At 33.0% G+C, this 26,104-nt stretch overlaps 2 protein-coding genes across 2 annotated transcripts in view; one reads left to right on the top strand and one right to left on the bottom strand.

Moving 5' to 3' along the window:
• Positions 1-26,104, bottom strand: part of DOCK7 (dedicator of cytokinesis 7) — a 259,128-nt gene that overhangs the window by 139,408 nt on the left and 93,616 nt on the right. The window contains 2 exon segments of the mRNA XM_017877272.1: positions 3,668-3,738; positions 7,007-7,124. Coding sequence (XP_017732761.1) covers positions 3,668-3,738; positions 7,007-7,124 — 189 coding nt within the window.
• On the top strand, positions 18,150-25,658 carry ANGPTL3 (angiopoietin like 3). The gene is given in 9 exon segments (XM_017877218.1): positions 18,150-18,425; positions 18,428-18,448; positions 18,451-18,704; positions 19,349-19,459; positions 21,728-21,842; positions 22,413-22,526; positions 22,944-23,039; positions 24,648-24,914; positions 25,308-25,658. Coding segments are annotated over 9 exon segments (1,377 nt in total). The 5' UTR covers positions 18,150-18,211; the 3' UTR covers positions 25,493-25,658.

Genomic DNA, 26,104 nt, shown 5'->3' with positions numbered 1-26,104 from the left:
AAAAAAAAAAAAAAAAAAAAAGACACTAAGGTAGGGAGTTCTATATTTATGAGCCAATTCTGATAAACAATTCATAAAACATTTTCCCTACATAGGAGTATGCTTTCATATTAAAACTAATATGTAAAAAAACTAATTTGTAAACAAAGTGGTAAAAAGGCATCTTTAGACAACTTAATATCAAAATATCACACTGGAGGCCAGGAGTAGTGACTCACACCTGTAATCCCAGCACTCTGGGAGGCTGTGGTGTCAGGATTACTTGGAGTCAGGAGTTTGAGACCAGTCTATATAACATAGCCAGACTCATCTCTACAAAAAAAAAACAAACAAACAAAAAAAAAAAAAAAAAAAAAAAAAACAAGTCCTAGCTACTTGGGAGGCTGAGATGAGAGGATCACTTGAGTCCAGGAGTTCAAGGCGGCAGTGAGCTATGATTCTGCCACTGCACTCCGGCCTAGGTGACAGAATGAGACAAAACATAAATAAAATAAAATATTTTTTAAAAAAAGATGTAGTTTTGCTCTATAGACTGTCTTACATCAACCATCTCGTTGAAGAAATAAAAAAAGTTACCAAAATATGGACTAGAATTGACCGCTAAAATAAACAAAAAACCCAGTAAAATCAGGAAACGCCCACAAACTGCATTTGTCTTAGTTTAGAAGCGCTTCCAGACTGTTAAGAATACAACAAATATCTTGTTTGATCAAACCAATGACACTTTCTTCTCAATATTCACTGAGAATAATCCCAAGAGGGCACTTTTATAGAAAAGCATGGCTGCTATTCATAACAAAAAGGGATAAAACCTTAGCATTCCAACCTTCCATATTCAATGAGTGTCTCTCAGAATTATATTCAACAAAAATGCAACCAAACCATATTGCTCCAACTATCCTTAAAGCGAGGTCTGTCCCATCAATCAGGTTTTCTTCCTTAGATGTTAATAGGTCAAATATCCTTCCATCTCAAATAAGCCTCAAAAACATTAACAGGTATAGACTTGAACACAGGAATATTAAGTAGAACAAGGCTTTTGATAATAAGCAAGAAAGACAGCTAATGTTAGCCACCTGAGAACTTGATGACTTTGGTGAAAAAAAAAAAAAAAGACACTAGGCATCTTATTACTAATCCCACCAATCACCACTGAATTATGAGAAAGTTGAGTTTACCAACGTCAGATGGCATAGTCATTTTAATTCCACTGATGCTGCAAACAACAAAAAAAAAGACCTAGTAATAAAATGGGATAATTTTTAGAAATTACTATCTTCTTTATCAATACATTTCCTGGTATTCAGTGTTTTAGTTCACTTCTGTCCTAAAAATCACATAATGTGAAGACTTTTGTTGAAAATTAAATATCTAAGAGAGTTATTCATTCAATAAGTAGGTTTAATTGCCCACCTTTGGCTAAACATTGCGTTACTTTTGCAGTGGTGTTAAAGATGAACATTAAAAAACAACTACCCTCAAAAAGTATGCAACTTAGTAGGAATATAAATAAGACACACATATATCAATAGCTATGCTATAAAACAGGGGTTGGCAAACTATGGCCTATGAGCTAAAAATAGTTCACTGCCTGGTTTTGTATAGCCTGCAAACTAAGAATGGTTTTACATTTTAAATGGGGTAAAAAAGAATAATAATATTTCACAATATGTGAAAATTATATGAAATTCAAATTTCAATGCCCATAAATAAAGCTTTATTGAAACACAGCTATACCCATTTACCTGTAACATTTCTTACTGTCTATAGCTGTTTTTGCACTATAATGGCATAGATGAATGGTTGCAAGAGAGACCATATAACCACAGGCCTAAAATATATACCATCCAGTCCTTTGTAGAAAATGTTTGCCGACCCCTGGTATACAGCATATAGGGTTATGTGCTTCAAGAACAGAGCTGAACAGATTACTTCAAGTTAGAGATCAGGAAATTGTAACTTAGGAGATAATATTTGATATGGACCTTGAAGAATGAGTAGGAGTTCAATAAATAAAGGGATTTGATATTATAATAGAAAAAAAAACCAAGAATGGCCCAGAAACAGGACAGCACAGGATATGTTTAGTAATAAAGCAGAAAGGAAATCAGCAAGACTTAACAGATTATTGAATATTAAAGAGGAAAGACAAAGATGTCTTAAATGTTGAGCCAGAGTATCTGGAAAAATGGTGGTACCATTAGTAAAAACGGAGAGTAAGAAAGACATAGGGTCAGGACAAGAGTCAGGGATAGATACATGAACACAGAGAAGACAGCAGGGCATCCAAATGAGCATGTCCAATAGGCCACTAAAATACTAAAATATGTATCTGTACTTCAAAAGGAAGGTATGACTAAAAACAGAACTGGAAAAAATCCACATAAACATTAAGGCAGTAGCATTTTCACTGAATGTAACTATGAGAGATACGTGTACGATTATTTAAGAAAACAATATATCAAGAATGAGAGTTAAGGGCAAAACTTTAGTGTTTTGTGTGGAATGCCTTACACTTACGGGAAAAAGAATACTACAGAAAAAAAAAAGAAGTGTTCAAAGAGGTAGAAGGAAGTCCAAGACAAGGCCATAACATAAAGATAAGAGGAAAGTTTTAAGAAGGGCGAGGAAAATACATACTATACAACAGCACTGAGAAAGGACTGTTGTGTTTGTAAGTATGGAAACAGAAGCTTCTTTTTGAGAATAAGAAACAGAGCCAATGAAGCAGGAGACTAATGCTGCAAGAAACAGAATAAATGATTGACTTATATTCTGAAAGAGGTCAAAAGGATCATTTGAAAGCAGAGGTGAAAAGATTCACATTTACCAGGGAGTAGGCCATCATTTCCCATGAAACAGAAGGAAAGGCAAATCAGTATAGAGAATTTGAGATGAAGAGTAGAGAAGCTGATGGACCATCTCAAGTTGGATGGTCTTAATAAATAGGAATGCAGAGAGTAAAGCACACAGAAAAGAAGTAGGAGCTAGAAGAAACTGCTGTAGCTATTGCTAAATGAGGGCAAAGTTTTAAAAACAAAAAACAAAAAAACAATGACAATAAGATTACAAAAGAGCTGAGGCCAAAAAAAAAAAAAGATAAAATGAATTACTATAGCCCTATCATATGATACAACAACATCAATTTGTGATAGTCCTGATTAATACAATTTTGTGATTTTTCTCCAACAGTATTCAATAATCCCCCCAAAAAGAAAGCAGAAATTAAAGGTTATCCAAAGTTAGCAATTTCTCAAGGAAGAAAAATGGCAAGTCACTAAATCAAAGAATTAATGGATACTGGTAGCATCACCAATTTAACTGACTAATGTGTTCAAGTTTAGTAAAGGGTTAAGTTACTACAAAGTGTCAGGTGGAAATAACTGGGAAAGACCAAAGGACCAGAGGCCACAATGATAATCAATAACAATATAATAAAAATGAAAGGATCAGAGAATTCGATAGAAAAGATGTTGGTGTACAAAGTCATATTTGAGATGTCAATAGAGAATGGCTGTGCATCCACAGGTTGAAAATTATAACTCTGATGTCAGCCTTGAATTTGGCACATTTAGTGCAGCAAAGCATTTGGTAAACACACTAATGTGAGTGCTAACAATGCCACTGAGAAGTGAGTAACTTTGAAAGAAATATTTGAATTCAGTACCTGTTATGATATACTACGGCTGTATAGGCTTCCTTTGAAAATTCTGAACAGCTAGATTTACCAAAGATTACCTGAAACAAATAACAGCATGTTGAAACTTTGTTGTAGTAAATGCTGGATGTTTCATACCTATGTAAGAATTTGTCTGATTTAATAACTATCTGAGAAAAATGGGCAAAATCAGCCCAATGAAGAACAATGTGCCTACTGACGTTCATCAAAAAGTTCAATTGCTTAACTATAAGTTTCTTTTCATCAACAGACCCATCTGACATTCAAACATTTCGAAAGTTTCTATCAATTTTATTTATATCTACTGAAAATTAGATACATTTCTTTCCTTTTTCTTAAAGAAGGTGAAGAATTCACTTTTAATCAGATGTAGCATATTATTTGGAACTTATATAAGAAATATAAATAGTGGCATAAACCTACTATACAAATTGTTGGCTTCAACACTAAAACAGCAGAGTCATTCTGAAAGTCAAATATAAATTATATATGATATCAGAAATCCTATTTTAGGTCAAGCTATGTATCCTTTGCTTCTAATATTTCCTTCAAGCTACTCTACAATAGAGGAGGAGCTCCATTCTTATATTTTTGCATACATATATTTTTTAATCCACCACGTTAAAAAGAATACAATATTACTTTTGGAATAAGTTTATAGGTAAAGTAATTCAGTCTTGTATATCTGTCTCTTGAATTCTGGAGTAATAACAGGAATACTGTGGTTAATTAGAGCAGCTGATTAGATAAATGGCTCAACGTCAAGGTTATAGCAATAATTCCTAGGTGAGACACACTTGCAGTGTTATCTAGCCAGAGATTAAACTTTTAAAGTCTGTATAGCCATCTTTACACATGCATGAATAGATGTGTGAACATGTCAGCACACTTCCATCAACACAACTGGTAAAACAACTCAAAGTTTATTATTTATATAAAGAGATTAATTGGCATCCTTAATTAGAAAGGCATATTAGCAGGTATTTCTGTTTCTTTTTGCAACATTTCAAGCAGGCTCTGTTATTTTAAGGGTATATACAAGTGTAATAATTATGACTTTCCTAACATATGTATAAAATTTCCTCAATTTACAAATACCTTAGTATGTTTTCATAAATTGTTCCTGTGCCAGAATTATGAAGTTCACGATTTTATCATGTCAATATTACATTACAAAAATTTATCTTAGGACCCATTTAAACAGTCCTTTTTTTTTAAAAAAAAGCAAACACAGTATGTCTCTGTTTATATACTCTTTCAAATCAGCCACTTCACTTCACACATAAAAACATTGTATTTTCATATGACTAATAACAGACAAGTAAAAGAAACGCAATACCTTTATTTCCCTCTGAGATGCTATCACTTTTCACAAAACTTGTTTACTTTCATAATATGAATGACATAAAGCAGACAGTGTTCCTTTTTTGACCATCTGACATGTATTTTTAATCATTCAGTAATATAGACTGAGCATTAATTATTTATCCAAAAATGTGATAGGAGTCAAGATATAGATAGGAGTAAGACATCATCCCTGCTCTCAAGGAGCTCACAATCTAATGGGCGAGATTAAGAAATAAATATAGAATTATAAAGTGATAAAGTCCCATGAAAGAAGTGAGAAGATGCTATGGTAGCACCAAAGAGGGAGTGGTCTAACTGTCAGTATAGGATGGGTGCAGCTGGGGCTCTGTAGAGGAGGCCACATATATGATAAGACAAGAAAGAGTTTGTTAGGTAAACAATAAAAGTAGATTATTCTACATATACTATATTTGTCACATGCTCAAATTTATATGGCAACTCACACATAGGCTGACCAAGCATCTATTTTCACAATCTAGTATCTTTTCATCAACTATCATAGTACATTCATTCCTTCAGCAGAAATAAACTAGTATAAAACATGAAATGTGAATTCCAAACCTCAAAAATAAGTTCTACAATTATTCAACAAATATTTATTCAGTATGTAGTATATGCAATAAACTGAAAAAAATGCCATAGGAGAATACAAAGATGAATAATTTGTGCTCACTATTGTCAAGGAGATATACAAATGTTGATGCAACCGAGGCAATAGGATAGAAGAAAACGAATCTTTCCTAGTACGTGGAAAATCAGAAGAACTTCATTAAAAGATGGACATGGAAGGATAAAATAAGACTATTAACAATGCACCTTAGCTCATTTTCATCCCACTAGGGTTCTCAGAGGTTGAGCATCTATAGCAATAGCATATTTCTATTCCATATATTACTAACTTCGGCTGAGCCAAAAATTCACTCTCATGAAACTTGCATTTATTAGTGTCCCACAAATCCTGAATGACAATTTGGACATTCAAGAATCTCTAGTCTGGTCTCAATCTACTATTTCTGATTTTTCTTCCAGTGCTCTGGTTCACTGGCAACTCACCATTGTCATTATGGTTCATGGGCATTCCCCAACTTGAAATGCTTTCCTTTCCCCACTCTCCAAACACACTGCTATTAACATTTTAATGACCTTTGATTTCAGCACAAAAGTACTTCTTCCATGAGATGCTTCTTACCTTAGTAAGGCATTCTCTCCCACCTCTGAATACCTACCTATTCCTTTGAATCCCTGTATCAATCTTCTAATAATTAGCACATAGCTTGATCCTCAACATTGTCTGCAAAATGTAATCCCTGGTGAGACTTAAAAATACTGAAATCTGGTTCAATCCCAGAGATTACGATTTAATTTAAATGAGATTCAGCCTGAGCACTGGTATTTTTGAAAAGCTCCCCAGGTGAATCTAATGTGCAACCAAGATTGAGAACTAATGCCAGAGTCTGTCAACCAAGGTGGGAAAGCCACACATAATAAATCACCTGCGGAGCATTTTCAAACTATAACACAGCCTCATATACCACACATCATTTCCCACCTCCCCTAGTTGGCCTTACATTCTAAAGGGAGTTGAGGAGAATAAGAATCATAGATGCCAAAAGTACAGAAAAGGTATCTCTAATTTGATACAGTTCTCTAGGTGATACTGATCTAACTCTCTTTTGAAAACTACTATTTTAGATTTATATGTATTCATTTTATATCCTCTGTATTACAAGTCTTATTCATCTTTGTATTTCTAGGAGTGTCTAACATATACCAAGTCTTCAAAAACAAGTTAGTCTTTAAGTAATGTCATTACTATCTCTATACAGAAAGTAATGCAGTTAGAAATTTGGTTTGAAAGATCACATTAATTTCCAGGTTGGAGCTGCCAACCAAAAAGAAAGAAAAAAGTCTATTTGAACTGTATACAAAAAATTAGAAAAGTAAACGAACATTTCTTACCGGCATGGCATTGCTTGGATCCTCTCCATACATAAACTGGACTTTCACTGTTATATTTCTAGCAGAACCTTGACGATTGGCAAAATTAAGACTCTGAGGGTATATGTAGAGAAGATTCCTGTGAAAGCAACAGCATAGAAGATAGTAAATACAAATCTAAAAAACACTATGTATCACTCACAAAATGCCACAAAATAAGTGAGCAAATGCTGAATTACAGATATTGGCTAGCCATTATGCTAACTATTTAACATGTGATGTTTTATTTTCTTTTGAGAGCAATCATTCAAATACACAGCAAACATGTCCCAATTTTGCAGATAAACTGAGATTCAGAAAAGTTAATTGATTTTCATATACAACCAAGTAAATGACAAAGCTGAAATCAGAGTACAGGTCAGTCAGACCTCAAAACTCATTATCTTCACTCTACAAGAGGCTTATGGAATAAATGAATATGGACTGAAATATTATTAAGTTAAAAAAGTTATAATATTATCTTAGTTCCTCCAAGCACATATAAATAAGATGACATTTATAAATGTGGTTTTTGTATAAATGTGATTAAGAATTTAAGAGGTATAATATTCCACATTATTTTTCAAAAATGCATTACAATATGATGGGTATAATAGAGTTAGGTAGTTACTACAAGACAGTAACATCCTAATTTGCATTTGTTTGAATTCTTGTCCAGCTTATGATCTCTATCATAGACAAACTTTAATAGTCCTCGCTGCCAACACACAGAAGAGAAATAATTCAAGAAAAGACACCAAAGAGCTTAAAAAAAAAAAAAAATTAAGAGTTACTTTACCTGAAGACTAGTGCTTATAGCCAATGAACAAGACGTTGAGTATAATAGAACCTCGCTAATCAACTGCTGGGGCAATGAAAACAGGTCTAAATTTCCTGAAGAGTGGTAGGGCAATATAGAAATTTTAAATGAACACAACACTTTGACCCAACAAACACACCTCTAACCTGAGAAGAAAACTGCACACATGTACAAATGATTGTGTTCCATAAGAGAATGATTACACAAAATTACAAAGAAACACAATATTCATCAGTACTGAGTTGGTTAACATATATTAATAAGAAGGAATATCATGTGTCCTCAAACTGACAATGTACGGCCATATTTACTGATGTGGAAAGAGATACCTAGCATATTGAATGGGACACAGGGTGGGGGAGAAGCAGGTTCCAGAGCAGGATGTGTAGTGGCATTACCCTATTTGTGGAAAACTCTGTATGGGGGTGTGGGGGAAGGCCGAGAGAGAGAATGGATAAAATCCTATTTCTAAAAAATAATAATGATGGCTTGAGTGTGTTTTAGTTAATAGTAATGGTTTTCATTTTTATACTTTATTTAAAATTTTACAGTGAAAATATATGATCTTTACAATTAGAAAAAGCAATAAAGTAATTTCCATGCTAGAGGATGGGAATGTCTTTGACAATAAGCACACCATCTAGAAGTACTAAAAAAATGGAGAAGAATGAGTTGTGCTCAAAATAGTCAAAAAGTATAAAAGGCAAATATGGAACTGTTATGACTGGTTAGCTTGCTAATCTAAAGAAGTTAGATCAAAGTTGACTGTGACTGACCAACCACTGAAATCATCAAGTAAAATGTATAAAGAAAACATTTACTGATTGCTTCAATAAATGTCAGGCATTGTGGTGGGCACTAGAAAAATAAATAGTAGGATTAAGAAATCACTCCCTGGTCTTAAGGAACATAGTATAACGGGATAAAAATGCCTATACACAGACCACTTCAAAACAACACAGTGTTACAAGACAGGCATGCAAAAGCCCTATAGGAGGAAAAAATAGGTATCTAGCTGTCTATGGGGATGTCTTTTCATTTACAAGATCCCCCATCTTTTCTAGCCTTGTGATTTATTTGTTGAGGAAAGTGAACTGTTTCTGTGTAGATTTTCCAGAGCCTAGATTTTACTGATCGCACCCCTGTAGTGTCATTTGAGATATTCTACTGTGGGTTTTGTAAATTGAGAGTTGAATCCAGAGCCTTAGTCACATCGAGGTTAGAATTTTTTTCAGGAAGATCACTTTATAAAGGATACTGTGTTATTTTTTCAGGAAATATTTGGTTGCTTCCTTTTGTGAAATTAGTAGACAATGATGATCAATGCCTAAATCCATTTTTTTTTTAATTTTTAAAATTTATTTTATTTTTTTAAGAGACAAGGTCTCACTCTGTCACTCAGGCTGAAGTGCAGTGGTGTGATCATACCTCACTGCAGCCTTGAACTCCTGGCCTAAAGTGATCTGGGCTAATTTTTCTATTTTTTGTAGAGATGGGGTCTCACTATGTTGATCAGGCTGGTCTTAAACTCCTGGGCTCAAGTGATTCTCCCATCTTGGCCTCCCAAAATGCTGAGATTACGGGCACAAGCCACAGTGCCTAGCCCACCTAAATCCATTAATTCATTCAGGTTGCCAAACGGTAATATTCTATCATTTCTTTTTAATTTTACATCTGGAGCACACTTATGAAGAGTGCTTTCCCTCATCTACTATTTGCTTTGCCAGTGAACCATTATATGAGAGGCAGGAATAAATGCTTGATTCTTTTCTATTATCTGCCAGTTTGCAAAATAATACATTGGTGTACTACAATCCTCCAAAAAGGATCAATTACATCTTATTTTTTAGCATCATTTATAAACTCACGGATGAAACATACTTGATGAATCTCAGTATATTATAGTTATTATCCTTATAGATGATTAAATTGTCCCATCTTTGGCAAATGAAAAAAACAATGCAAGCTGGTTTTTGATTCAATTGTAGTAGTCTGTGACAATTATCTGTTATAACAAGATGTTCCAGACTCTTCTTACTTGTTTTTCCCCAGACCTGGAGTCAGTGATTTTATCAAGAAGCTGTAGTTTTCTTAAGAAACATTTTTTTTTTTTTTCAAACCACAATGTGAGCATTCATTGTGGACTGGTCACTGCTTCTAGATGATTTCAGTTATAAAGAGCTGGGGGGAAATGCTTCTAACAAAAAAAAAGTATCCTGACTTCAAACTGATATTTCCAATTCAAATTCAGGACTACAAAGTTTTTACTTAATCTTTTCTGTCTTGCACCTATATATAATTTTTCCCAAGCTGAGAGTTATTCTCAAGGATACCAGCTATGAATGGATTAAAAGTATATCAATTACTCATCTGTGTTGTTCTAAGAATGGCATCTTAAGGAATTCCAAGATTCTATGTTCAGACAGAGACAGACAAGTCTGCAAAGAAGACTGGAAAGGCACCCATACAGAAGAAAGAAAACTATGAGAGTACAATGACATGGAAACCAAAGCAAGAAAATATAAGAAAAATGAAATAATTAAATATTAAATGCTACTCAAGAGTTAGGCAAGTACTGAAAAAATTCAACAGGGTTTAGCAAAATGAAAGTCACTGAAAATCTCAGGCTGCAAAAAGATAAAAGTAGGTTCAGGAGTAAAACGGAGGTAATAAAATAAAATGAAATTCTTAAAAGTAGCTGTGAAGGGGAAAAAGATAATGTAATAATTGGAGACAGAATATGGGAATTTTGGAAGTCTTTTAAAATAAGAAAGGTTTGATCTTGATTACATCCTTGTGAAAAAAATTTAGTTGAGACAGAGTCTGCATATACTAGAACAAGAATGTAAGATTCCTGAGGAGATGGTGGGAAAGAACAGAATGCAAAGCACATGATAATATATTAACCTGAAGTATGTCTATAATTCCTCATTGTAACGTTTATTGAGTATCCACAGTGTGATAGATACTGAGAATATGGAGATAAAAAATGAAGTCCTTAACTTCAGAGAACTCATGGTCTAGAGGGGAAATCAGACAAGCAAATAATGATAATAATGTAGTATGATCAATGCTGTGAACACAGAATCATATTGCAGCCAGACAAGGACCTGGGATTAAAGAATCTGTCCACAAAGTACATGAACAGACACTTCTCAAAAGAAGATACACATGCAGCCAACAAGCATATGAAAAAAAGCTCAACATCACTGATCATGAGAGAAATGCAATTCAAAACCACAATAAGATATCATATCACACCAGTCAGAATGGCTATTATCAAAAAGTAAAAAAATAACAACAGATGCTGGTGAGGTTGTGGAGAAAAGGGAACACTTATACACTGTTGTTGGGAGTCTAAGTTAGTTTAACCATTGTAGAAAACAGTATGGTGATTCCTCAAAGAGCAAAACTACCATTCGACCCAGCAATCCCGTTACTGTGTATATACCCAGAGGAATATAAATCAGGCTACCATACAGACAGATGCACATGAATGTTCACTGCAGCACCATTCACAATAGCAAAGACATGGAATCAACCTAAATGCTCATCAATGATGGACTGGATAAAGAAATAAAGTAAATGTGGTACATGTACACAGGGAATACCATGCAGCCATAAAAAACAACAAGATCATGTCTTGCAAAAACATGGATGGAGCTGGGGGCCATTATCCTTAGCAAACTAATGCAGTAAGAGAAAACCAAATACCGCATGTTCTCACTTATAAGTTGGAGCCAAATGATAAGAACTTACGAACACAAAGAAGGAAACAACAGACACAGGGGTCTACTTGAGAAGGGAGGGTGGGGGAGGGAGAGGAGCAGAAAAGGTAACTATTGGGTACTGGGTTTAATACCTGAGTGATGAAATAATCTATACAACTAATCCCTATAACACGAGTTTATCTAATAAACCTTCACATGTGTCCCCAAACCTAAAAGTTTTCAAAAAAATTAATCTACATTAAAAAATAAAAAATAATAAAAGGAAAAAAACTCAAAAAAATCTGCTCACAAATGTCAATGAGAGATTTTCAAATGAAATAGACATGCAAAACATACAGAAAAACAAACACGCCATGCATGCTTCCCTCTGCCACTCCCACTCCCAAATCTCCACATTTGGATTACTACTATCTTTGCTTTGTGGGCACGGACATGACTTGCTACTTCCCATTTTTCAAATATAGGAAAGCCTCACCCTTCCCCTTCCCCCATCACACCACTTTGTTACTTCATTCAGAACTCTTATAGAATCTATAATTATCTTGCTCATTTATGTATTACTTCTTATTTTTATTTCTCCTCTAATACAACCAAAACATGAGGGCAGGGACCTTATTATCTGTATAACTGCTCTATTACCAGTCCCTTAAATAGTGCCTCATATTTAATGAATAAATAAATGAATAAATAGTACAGATATTAAAAAATTTAGTTACTTAACACTTCTAGGAGTTTAGATTCCAGGCTAAATAGAAATTGACTGAACACTATCGATAAACTATGTTTGATTTTCAACATAAGCAATATAATTTTAAACTCGTCTCTGAAGGTGAAAGGCATGCAATTTTGAATTTTGAATCCAAATTCTTTTCCATTTGACTACTGACTCCATTAATAAATTCCCAAGTAAATCTAGTAGGTCTTTACCTTGCATTTAAAATTCTCCTTCAAAGAAATTTCAAATCAACAACAAGGTAAACTAATGAAAATGTTGAGGTAGTTGCCTACTTAGCAGGAAAAGATGAATTCATATTTCAATCTCATCAGAATAAATTATAGATTAATCAAAGGCTAAAATAACAAAATAAAACCACAAAATACTAGAAGAGCTTTAAAGAGACGAGATTTTACAGGTGAGAAAGGCATTTCTTAGCCTAAGCCAGAACATTTATAAGATATAAATTTTAAAGCATCCATTAATACACAGCAAATGATACCATAAACACAGGTAGAAGAAAATGACAAACTGAAAAAAACTATTATTTGTTACATATATAAAAAAAATTAGTATCCACAATATGTAAATAATTCCTAAAATTAGTCAGAAAGAGACAAACTTAAAAAGAGGGTAACAAGGAGAGGAGCAAATTATGCACCTACCCAGATAATTTGCAAAGAGGGCAACAGAGATGGCCAGCAAAACAAACTAGATATATACTTGTCTGTTAGATTTATCAACATTTTTTGCCTTTTTCATTAAAAGCATTTGTAAAGGATATAGGAAAAGAGGAACTCTCATATACTCCTGGCGAGATGTACATTGGTACAACCCTTCTGAAGGACAATCTGACAAAAGCAATCATAAGTTAAAAGTCAACGTCTATGAATGTATATGAAAATATTTATATACATACACCACCACCATAAAAGCATTTTCTATACATACTGTTTATAATTAGAAAATTGGAAACACATGATTAAAAGGGGGCTGATTAAATTAAGGTTCATGTATATAACAAAGGAGTATGCAGCTATTAAAAGGATGTCGTAACTCTATAGACATTCATAGGAAAATAAATTTTAAAATACTAAGACCCTGAAAAATATATATATCATGAGCTATTATATATAACAAGATCCCATTTGTGTTATTAAAAAGTATGGTTAGTCATTCAAAGGGTCTGGTATGATAGATCCAAAAGTAAAGAGAGTCAAGATTTTCTTTTTTATAGGTTTTGAAATACCTGAGTTTTCACAAGAAGTCCTTTGTGCATTAAAAATCTTAGCCGGGCCCAGTGGCTCATGCTTGTAATCCCAGCACTCTGGGAGGCCAAGGCAGGTGAATCACTTGAGGTCAGGAGTTCAAGACCAGCCTGGCCAACATGCCGAAACCCCATCTCTACTAAAAATACAAAAATTAGCCCGGCGCGGTTGGGGGCACCTGTAATTCCAGTTATTCGGGAGGCTGTGACAGAAGAATCGCTTGAACCCAGGACGGGGAGGTTGCAGTGGGCCGAGATTGTGCTACTGCACTCCAGCCTGGGCAACAAAGAGCAAAATTCCGTCTCATAAACAAACAAACAAACAAACAAATAAAAATCTTTACATGTCCAAAGATATGGCTGTTCAATTAAAAAATATATATGTACAAAACTTAACGTGTTAATAGTGAACATACAAAACAGTAAAATAGATAAAATTATTCCTTCAAAGGTCACTTAACTTCTGGATCTACACTGTCCAAAAAGATGGTCTAATGAGACAACTGAACACTTGACAGGTGAGTGGTTCTAATTGAGATATGTTATCAGTATAAAACATACAATACGATCTTCCTATCCAACATTAATTCAAAAACAAATTATCATAGTTAAAAAGGAAGAAATTAAAGAAATACTATGTAAAAAAGAGCCAAAATACCTTGTATTTTATTTGAAAGTCATATCTCCATAAGATTACACAACCTGGTGTAGGATAAAGGACTTTGCTCTGCTTGGAATTTAACAATTTAGGCTCTTAAATGTCCTAAAATTCTCTACAGCTAAGAAATTTTTATACTGGTTCCTAGGAACTAGGAATCCTTAAATTAGGGCCTACATTTGCTTACAAGTTTCTTATTTTCCTTGGCATAAAATTTTTTAGTTTTTACATTGCTGGTTATATTTGACCAGGGTTCTATTTAAATAGGCACAAGTTCAAGGAAAGATTAGATTCTGCTTTTAGCAATGTGTACTCAGGAAGTATTAAAAGGCAGGCAGAAAATCCTTTATAAAATTACTACTTTCAATGTATTTTCCCATGTTGAAATACTTCTGCAGTTTATAATTAGGCAAATTACTTACTTTAATTATAATCAATAATATCATTCATATTACTCTAAGAAAAGAATTATACAGATACTTACACCAGGAGACAATATACTAGAAACCAAGACTACGTGACGATTACCTCTACTCTGTCAGTGTTATTTGTGAGAAATTCACAAATTGAGCAAAAAGTGTTAGTATCCTAGTACAGTATAAATATAGAAGGAAATACTTTCATAAAGTCTCTCTTTGGTACTAGTGCTCAGTTACTTCCACGCACTAAAAAAGGGGCTACTCTTCTTCCATAGAGAAGAGAAATTCCCTGCTCTAAAAAGAATGTAGTATATCAAAAGGGGGTAATCACTACTACATGTACATTCTGCACTTGGAAAATCCCTTTATGTTGATTTTATCATTCTCTTATTCATTCAATAAACAATGCTTCTACAAATGTGTAAGGCGTTACTGTACTAAAGCATTATAAGGAATAGAAATTAAAAACATATACAAATCTTGCCAATAAACGGCTTATAGTGTAACAGGGGAGAGAAGTTGGCCCATCTATATTCTCCTTCAACTAGCAAGTAGATGAAATATCAGGGTCAAGAGTTGTAAGCCATAAAAGCTGACAGCTTAGTTAAGAGAAGTGTTGAAATATGTATTTCATGGCCAATAATTACAACTGTAACTTTTCTATTCAAAGAAGGAGAAAATTTGAATTTCTTCTCTAGCTCAACATACACTTTTATAATTCCATAACACAAACCAGAGTAAAGGCTAAGATGGAAATGAAGAATATTTTCTTACCCTTTTGTGGTTCCATATTGGACACTTAAAAATCATACACAACCTAATCAAAAGACATAATTCTTTAAAAAGGTACAGGAGACCAAAACTCAAAAAATCTAGACTATAACAAAATTTCCCAGTTTACATTATCTTAATATGCAATTTTCACCAGTAAAATACTATACTATGGGTACAAATGCATTGATTAGTTCTAATTACAAAAATGGCTAATATATAATATTATGTAGTGTTTATGACACACCAGGTAATGTTCTAAGTGCTTTGAAAATATAAACTTTTAATCCTTATACAACCCTATAAAATAGGTGTCATTTTCACTGGACAGATGAGAAAACAGGGGTTCAGAAATGTGAAGTAATTTGACCAAAGGTCACAAAGCTGAAGAATATCAAATCCAGGATTCTGACTCAGGCAGTCTTGTTCCAGAATCATGCTCTTAACCACTATGGAATACTACCTGTACTATAACTATTATATCCAAAACCCTTAATACTACCTGTACTATAACTATTATACCCAAAATCCTGAGTCATCAAAAAGAAGAGCCTCTATTTTATACAATGAAGAGGCATTTCTAAGAATAGAAATTTAGGGATGAGCACAGTGGCTTACTCCTGTAATATCAGCACTTTGAGAGGCTGATGTGGGAGGTTCACTTGAAGTCAGGAGTTCGAGGCCAGCTTGGACAACATAGTGAGACCCAGTCTCTACAAAATATTTAAAAATTAGCTGGGCGTGTTGGCACGCATCTGTAATCTCAGCTACTTGGGAGGCTGAGGGAGGAGGCTCACTCGAGCCCAGGAATTCGTGGCTATAGTGACCTATGATCATGCCACTGTACTCCAGCCTGGACAACAGAGCAAGACCCTGTCTCTAAAAAAAAGAAAAGAAATTTGGAAATGGTTCATTTTGTAGTAACAATTTATAATTTACACTGAAATTTATTATGATAAAACTTTTCCCTGTGTTAAAAAGATATTAACTTTATGAAAAATTTATTTTAGGTAAGGTTGATTATATATACGCACACACATACACAGGTTAAAAGTTAGTTTCACGTGACATAATAACTAGCATTTTGAGGACTACCTGTAAGTGCTCTACATGTATTATTGTTAAATTATCATAATACTATGAATTATGTACTATACTTACCCCAGCTTTACAGATGAGGAGACTAATCCAAGGGGAAGTTAAGTAACTTGTCCAAGGTCAGACAGCTAGAGCTGGCTTTGGACCCCACTACAGTCTGACTCCAGCACCCATATTCTTAACAATTTCAACATATTAACATGTCAAGATTAAGTAGTTTTAAAGGATACTATTTTCTCACAAAGTTCTTAATATGAACACTTAATAAGAATAATCACTAATATTAGTATTTTCTTTTTTTTTTTTTTTTTTTTTTTGAGACGGAGTCTCGCTCTGCCGCTCAGGCTGGAGTGCAGTGGCCAGCGCTCAGCTCACTGCAAGCTCCGCCTCCCGGGTTCACGCCATTCTCCTGCCTCAGCCTCCCGAGTAGCTGGGACTACAGGCGCCCGCCACCTCGCCCGGCTAGTTTTTTTTTTTCTATTTTTTAGTAGAGACGGGGTTTCACCGTGTTAGCCAGGATGGTCTCGATCTCCTGACCTCGTGATCCGCCTGTCTCGGCCTCCCAAAGTGCTGGGATTACAGGCTTGAGCCACCGCGCCCGGCCAGTATTTTTCTCTTTTAACACTAAGTTGGAAGCACAGTGGAACATTTATTTTTAGAAATATTATGAATTGGCTGGGCTCACGCCTGTAATCGACTGGGCTCAGGTCTGTAAATTTTGGGAGGCCAAGGCAAAAGAATTACTTGAGCCCAATATTTCCAGACCTGCATGGGCAATATATTAAGACATCGTCTTTAAAAAAAAAAAGTTATTAATCTTTTATTTTTTTAAATGTATATTATCAAAATTGTTACTAAGCTCACAAACTTCAGAAAAACTTATGATGGGTAAGTTGCTTGTGACATTGAAAGTATTTAAGATTCAATTCTGTTTGATCCTAGATGACCACATATCCATTTTTCTTTCAGTAAGCACATGGTAAAGAGCCTAGAACAGAGAGACACAGAACACAGTGGAGAAAGGGGAGTGAAATGTCTTTAATGAAACTTACTATATGTGGGATTTTGTGATAATATACAAGGATGGTTAAGACATATGAGGTGATGCAAAAAAACCATATTAACAATTATAGTGACAAAAAATAAGGAGCATATAATTATACGTTGATTTATACAGAGTACCAAAGGAATACAGCATTGAGAGCTGTACCACCACCTGAAGGAATGGAGAAAAGGCTTCAGAGAGAAAGTGTTTTTTGGGATGGATCAATGTTTCCAAAAGAACTGAAGTGCAGTTTGAGAAACACATACTTAATTCTTTTCCTCAACTTTAATAATAAATTTACTCAACAAAAAAGTTCATTTTTGACTTGTAAATCTCTTAAAACCATAAAAAAGTAAAATCAGCTTTTAAAAACAGGTAGTCACCATATCATTGAATGTGCAGTTTATAAAACAGCAAAGTTAAATACAATTTCAAATTACCTATTTAGTTGCTCATTTCTTTGATTTCATTTAGCATTGATGTAACTCAATGTGGAAGAAGGTTACATTCGTGCAAGTTAACACGGCTTAATGATTAACCATATTCACCTGCCAACCTTACCGTTTCTGTGGCAAACATTGGTATATATAGAGTTAAGAAGTCTAGGTCTGCTTCCAGAAGAACACAGTTCCACGTTGCTTGAAATTGAAAATCAGGATAAAAATGTTCACAATTAAGCTCCTTCTTTTTATTGTTCCTCTAGTTATTTCCTCCAGAATTGACCAAGACAATTCATCATTTGATTCCGTATCTCCAGAGCCAAAATCAAGATTTGCTATGTTAGACGATGTAAAAATTTTAGCCAATGGCCTCCTTCAGTTGGGACATGGTCTTAAAGACTTTGTCCATAAGACTAAGGGCCAAATTAATGACATATTTCAAAACTCAACATATTTGATCAGTCTTTTATGATCTATCACTGCAAACCAGTGAAATCAAAGAAGAAGAAAAGGAATTGAGAAGAACTACATATAAACTACAAGTCAAAAATGAAGAGGTAAAGAATATGTCACTTGAACTCAACTCAAAACTTGAAAGCCTCCTAGAAGAAAAAATTCTACTTCAACAAAAAGTGAAATATTTAGAAGAGCAACTAACTAACTTAATTCAAAATCAACCTGAAACTCCAGAACATCCAGAAGTAACTTCACTTAAAGTAAGTAGAAAATAAAGAGGGTTCATGTTTATGTTTTCAATGTGGAACATTTAAAAAAAATATTTCTAAGGCATGCTACCTGAAATACTTCGTTGCATTGTTGAAATACTTTATTTTTTCCAAGAAAAATAATCTCCAGAAAATAAAATTTCCCATTATAATTTTGTTAGTTTTTGTTTCCCTAATGTTATACATGAAAAGACTTGAAGCTTTACATTTTATATGAAAATGACAAATTGGTTAAGTAACACAATCTAGAACACTATGTCATTACACTATTGCAAATTACTGAAGGTAAGTAAAAGTTAAAAAAATTTAAAACTATTCTCTAGTGTTCAAAACAGATTAAAGTAATACAATAAATGGAAAAGATTTATTCCTATTAAAATATGCTGCTGGGCTTTTTCTTTTAATTGAAGTTCAGAAAAACAAATTTTAGAGATAGCACAATTTAAATAAAATGTTAAGAACAAAAATATATGCTATTTGAAAGAAGCATACAAGGGGAAGGAATTGCCAATCTTCATTTTTCAAATCCATTATTAGTTTAAAAATTTAGATTATGATAGTGTTACAGGAAATTAAAACTCTAATAGAAAAGAAAGAAGAAAGCAACTTATAACCAATCTAATCTCTATATCCAGACTTTTGTAGAAAAACAAGATCATAGCATCAAAGACCTTCTTCAGACGGTGAAAGAACAATATAAACAATTAAACCAACAGCACAGTCAAATAAAAGAAATAGAAAATCAGGTAAGTCAATATTTTAATAGTATGTCCCATCTTTCACACAGGTTTGTAAAAACACTGAATCCTAAAATTATTTACAAGCTTTAACTGGATCATGAGTAAAATTATCACATCAGCCTAACTGTTAAAACTGTAGGATCTGAAGCTAATAAACTACCTGTATTTAAACCATGACTCCAAAACTTTGTGTGACCTTGAATAAATTACTTCACCTTTTTGTCTCTCAGTTTCCTCACATACACTACAAAGAAAGTAAGAGAACTTACAGGATTATTGTAAGAAAGAAATTAATTCATAGCAGCCAATGTCATCCTATTAAAATTCAAATTAGATCATGCTTCTCCTTGCTCAAAACCACACAATAGCTTTCCATCTCACTCATATTGGCTCTTTAGACCAAGATTACCTGACCCTTCATCATCTCACTGACTTCTCCTCCTCTACTCTAGTCATTTTGATCGCTTTACCGGTATTCAAACACATCAAACATGCTGCCACCTCGAAGCCTTTGCCCTTGTTGTTTCCTCTATCTGGAATGCTCTTTTGTCTACATGGCCCACTCTTTGATCTCCCTTAGGGTCGTTATCAAACATAAAATTCTCAATGAAGATTTCTAAGGTCACTTAAGGTAATTTTAACCAAAAATTACAACTGCCTGGTCCCATCCCTGAAAACTTGTACTTCCTTAACTACTTTTCTCCTGCACACTCACCTTTATTTAACATAAATTTTAGTTATTTCTCTCTCCTATTCCTGCACTAAAATGTAAGCTCTGTGAATACAGGGTTTTTTTTTCCATTATCTTCATATTTTCCATTATTTGTATATACTCCAGAATATAGAATACTGTATGGCACATACTAGGCATTTCTGTTGAATTAATAAATGTAATGTCATATTCACACAGAAGTGTGTGCTATAATTATTATTATTACTTGGATTACTAGAAATAGTGTGCCTCATAATTAAAGGTCAACATTCAGCAACGTAATTAATCTACAATGTAAACAACTGGTGAAGTGAGAGAGGGAAGCACTTGTTTAGAATAAAGCTATGTCAGAATCTAAGTATTCTAATATACAGTAAATAGTTAAAAAATATTAATAATACTCTTAAACAGTCATTCAAGAGGATTCAGAAAAAATAATATAAACTCAGAGAAACTGGTAAACAAAATGATTTTCAAGAGATATGAAACAAATATTGTTACCAATTCCCACTAAGCAAACATAATTTTAGTAGTGCTACTAAAAGGTTTTTTACCAACTACTTTTGGTTTCCATACTTCTTATGATGCTATTTTTCTAAATTCTTTTCAATTATATCTTTTACTATGATTAAATGAACCTGCTCCCCAAAGCAATATGTTACTACAGTAATATACATTCTGTCTAAAAATAAAAATGTGTGAAGAAACCAAAACAATGAATTTCTGAGTTGGAAGAAGAGTTAGATCATTTGATTTAACTTTCTCATATCTAAATTAAAAAAACAAAACTCTAAAAATTTAAGTAACGTTAAAATCACATAGTTACGTAGTAGAAAAGAGTAATATCCAGCAAGTAAACTTTACAATAGATTCTTTTAAATAAGGTCCTAGGAAATGTCATTTATGCCAGGATCAAAAAACTAACACTAACAATGCAAGATATTATATATTCTGCTTTTCTGACTGTCAATGAGAAAAACTATCATTCAATAAATTGCAAACCCAACACACTTAAATAAAATGTTATTGCTAAACTAACGATAAACTACTGAATATATAGAAAGTAAGCAAATAAACTTGCCAAACTGCCAACGTCTACAGATACGTTTACAGGTCAAAAATTATCAAATTATCAAGAAAGCCAGGTTAAAATCATGTATTATGTCTTTAAAGCAGGTCTCAAGATCAGTAAGACCTAAAACTGAAAATTATTAAACTTAAAATCTGAACAGAATATCAAATATATTCTATTCATATAAAAAAATACATTACAACATTCTAAGCAAAGCAGTCTCTACTTTTGGCCTTGTTCTGTTTTCTGACCAATGTCTGATTTTTTTGCCTTGCTTTCTTTATTTCTTAAATTTATTAAATAATGTCCCTGATTAAATATTTTGAGAACAGGTAATCTGTACAATCTGAATAACACTGTTTATCTAAATATCAAACACCATAACATTATGAACTGAAAGACAAACTGTACTTTTGACATCCTTACTCAGATCTCCCCTAATTATGTATTCAGTATCATTTTAAAAAACAGATTTATATTCTTTTATCAGCTCAGAATGACTAATATTCAAGAACCCACAGAAATTTCTCTATCTTCCAAGCCAAGAGCACCAAGAACTACTCCCTTTCTTCAGCTGAGTGAAATAAGAAATGTAAAACATGATGGTAAGACACTTTGGTGGGTTTCCTTCTTGAAGCTATTATCAAATTCCCTATTCTTAGGACTTGTTCTAGACTAAAAGACTAAGAGATATCCATCAAATACAATGTATCATCCTAAATTGGATCCGGGGTTCTTTTTATACCCTATAAAAGATATACCTAAGAAAATCACAGAAATATAAATATGGACTTGCTTATTAGATAATATAGAAGGTTTATTAATTTTCTTAGACGTGATCATGGTATTGCAGTTTTAAAGGAGAACAACCTCCTGTTTAAGAGATACGTGCTGAAATATTTAAGGAGTTAAAGGTCACTGGACTCCTGGCTGGGTGATAGAACAAGACTCTGTCTCTAAAAAAATAATTAATTTTTTTAAAAGAAAATAGTTTGGTAAGAATGATTCTTACATTCTTAAATAACATGCCATCTAAGAAAAATGCTTTAACATAAACATTACTGAAAAAAATGCTACATTTGCCACAATTTCATAAAATGTCAAGTGAAATCTCAAGCTCCAAAAATATTATTCCTATTACTAAATCTGATGTAATAACATTTTATTGATTCTAGGCATTCCTGCTGATTGTACCACCATTTACAATAGAGGTGAACATATAAGTGGCACGTATGCCATCAGACCCAGCAACTCTCAAGTTTTTCATGTCTACTGTGATGTTATATCAGGTAAAACCTGTCTAAGGAGAATAGACAGTAGTTAGTTCAAGTTACTCAGTACGTATTAGGAAGATTAACCTGTTTATAATTGTTTTATACATATATATATGAAATATATATAATATGAGTATTAGTATAAATCTAATACTTTTATCTTGTTTATTTATGTATTTACTCAATATTCTCCTTTTCCTCTAAAATAATCTGAAGTGACTATTATCAATAAGTTTACTATTCCAAAATTCATTAACTGCCCTTCACTTAACTTTTTGGGACCATAATAAATTATAAAATGTATTGCCATAACATTAATAAACTACCTTACAAAGCCACCAACTAAAATCAAGCAAACAAACAAAAAAAGTGTTATTTACATCTGTCAATATCAATCTACTAAAAATACATGATTTCATTCATTATATTCAGGTAGTCCATGGACATTAATTCAACATCGAATAGATGGATCACAAAACTTCAATGAAACGTGGGAGAACTACAAATACGGTTTTGGGAGGCTTGATGGTAAGGTGACTACATTCAATCATTCATTCATTTGCTAATCTACAAATATTTACTGAGAACCTATTGTGGACCGGGCATTAGGAAAAGTAGTAATGAAGGAGCAGCAGTCTCAACCTTCATATAATTTATTATCAAACAATTACACATTTGTTAGTAAATTACATTTATTACAACTGTTATTTGAATTATATTTATCACAGTTACATGTCTGTTCTTAAATATACTTATCACAATTTAATTTAACAAATTTAAATAACAATTTATAGTTATTTAACTATAACTATTAAAGACAATTCTGATTAAATGTTATATAAGTAGTAACTGTTACAAATAAGCTGTGAAAAGAACCACTCCTAGCATTAGTCACTCTATTCTCTCATTAACGTTTTACATATCAATTAATTGGAAGTTAAAAGGACCAGGAAACTCAGACATACAGTATAAATTTTAAAATTTCAATTATTTAAATATAATATATAGAATGTGTGGCTTATAATGAATTAGTTAACTCAATGCAAATTATTCTGATTACAAAATAAATAATGTTAAATAAGCAAGATAAAATAACAGATGTTTAAAATCCAAAAACCACATACAAAAATCCATGAATGATGTCTAAGTACTCACTTATAAAGTAGAAGACATTCATTATTGTACCAAATTTTTAAATGCTCAGTACTATTTGACCATTTAAAAATTTTGTATTCAAACTACCAGTTAAAGCCCTACCTAGAAGGTATACTCCGTGATATGTTTTGTAGCTCCAAATCTTCTAATAGTGAGTGTAACCCCAAAATAAAAGGCTGACAGGTAAGTCGAGAATACTCACTTAATTCTGGTAAGAAACTAACTTAACCCATTTGTACTTGTATTTACCAGCAATCCTTAAAATGAAGCTTCCTACTAACTCAATAGCAATAAGACAACAGTGACTGTTTAATGAAAACAGTAATTTATTAAGCATTTTACTAAATACTTTAATAAAAGGATTGTGATAAAAAATCTATTTATATCTGTTATTTATGTTTTTAATTCCAAATAAAATAATTTTAAAATTATAGAAAAAAGTTATTAAGAACCATGCTTTTCATTTAAAATGATTTTAAAATTTATTCCTATCTTTTCTACAAAGAAAACATATATTAAGCAAATACCAAAGGCCAGGTTTACACTCGAAAAAAATGACATTATTATTACTCAAGTCTCTGGGAATACTTAACAAAATCTCTTGACTGTATATGGATGTTAATAAATACCTGATAGTAAAGTTTATCCATATAAAGACTTACAAGAAAATATTCCTCTACCAATGACGAGACTTTAAAATATCTATAATAATGTAACACATTTCACTGGTGAAATATGTCTTGTAATATGCATTACAGAAAGGATACTCAGACTTTCAGTTCTATTAATATTTTTAACATTATTGTGCATATAGATATCTTCAATAAAATTGTTTTAAAAGGTATTATTTTAAGATACTCTGATCAGGGGATTCAAGACTAAACAACTCAATTAGTTGCACCAATAAAAAACACTTAAAAAAACTGTCAGTGTCCAACCTGTAGTTAATAATTCACAGATTTTTAAAACTTTTCTTTTCAGGAGAATTTTGGTTGGGCCTAGAGAAGATATACTCCATAGTGAAGCAATCTAATTACGTTTTACGAATTGAGTTGGAAGACTGGAAAGACAACAAACATTATATTGAATATTCTTTTTACTTGGGAAATTACGAAACCAACTATACGCTACATGTAGTTAAGATTACTGGCAATGTCCCCAATGCAATCCCGGAAAACAAAGATTTGGTGTTTTCTACTTGGGATCACAAAGCAAAAGGACACTTCAGCTGTCCAGAGAGTTATTCAGGTATCTTTTTCTGATAACAATACTTTATTTTCATATCTTCAAAGTATCTGCCCATATTATTAGCTATTATCTGCAATGACAACTTTTAAAAATCCAAATCCCAAATAAGTGTTTTCTCTCTAGATGAAAACCTCTTAACTATAATGAAAGTGTTCATTCTAGTTCAACCAGGTATTTTACCTCTAATCTTCCTCAGATTTTCTATTTTTGGTGGTTTACAGATTATTTATAGAGATTATTTAAAACTGGAACTTATACAGATTATTTAAAACTGGGATACATGCAACTAAAACACAATATTTATAAAAAAGGAAGATAAACTCATGGGGAAATACAGCAACAGTAACTACATACGAGTCTGTACCCACTAAACTGTGTATCTATCTCCTTTAGGAGGCTGGTGGTGGCATGATGAGTGTGGAGAAAACAACCTAAATGGTAAATATAACAAACCAAGAGCAAAATCTAAGCCAGACCGGAGAAGAGGATTATCCTGGAAGTCTCAAAATGGAAAGTTATACTCTATAAAATCAACCAAAATGTTGATCCATCCAACAGATTCAGAAAGCTTTGAATGAACTGAGGCAAATTTAAAAGGCAATAAATTAAACATTAAACTCATTCCAAGTTAATGTGGTTTAATAATCTGGTATTAAATCCTTAAGAGAAGGCTTGAGAAATAGATTTTTTTATCTTAAAGTCACTGTCAATTTAAGATTAAACATACAATCACATAACCTTAAAGAATACCATTTACATTTCTCAATCAAAATTCTTACAATACTATTTGTTTTATATTTTGTGATGTGGGAATCAATTTTAGATGGTCACAATCTAAATTATAATCAATAAGTGAACTTATTAAATAACTTTTCTAAATAAAAAATTTAGAGACTTTTAAGTCATCATATGAGCTAATATCACAACTTTCCCAGTTTAAAAAACTAGTTTTCAGGCCGGGCGCGGTGGCTCAAGCCTGTAATCCCAGCACTTTGGGAGGCCGAGACGGGTGGATCACGAGGTCAGGAGATCGAGACCATCCTGGCTAACACAGTGAAACCCCGTCTCTACTAAAAATACAAAAAACTAGCCGGGCGAGGTGGCGGGCGCCTGTAGTCCCAGCTACTCCGGAGGCTGAGGCAGGAGAATGGCGTAAACCCGGGAGGCGGAGCTTGCAGTGAGCTGAGATC

The sequence above is a fragment of the Rhinopithecus bieti genome, unplaced genomic scaffold, assembly GCF_001698545.2.
Source record: "Rhinopithecus bieti isolate Rb0 unplaced genomic scaffold, ASM169854v2 scaffold_6380, whole genome shotgun sequence".
In the NCBI taxonomy this organism is placed as follows: domain Eukaryota; kingdom Metazoa; phylum Chordata; class Mammalia; order Primates; family Cercopithecidae; genus Rhinopithecus; species Rhinopithecus bieti.
The sequence above is the reverse complement of the archived record's forward strand: the minus strand, read 5'-3'. Positions and strand labels throughout refer to the sequence as shown.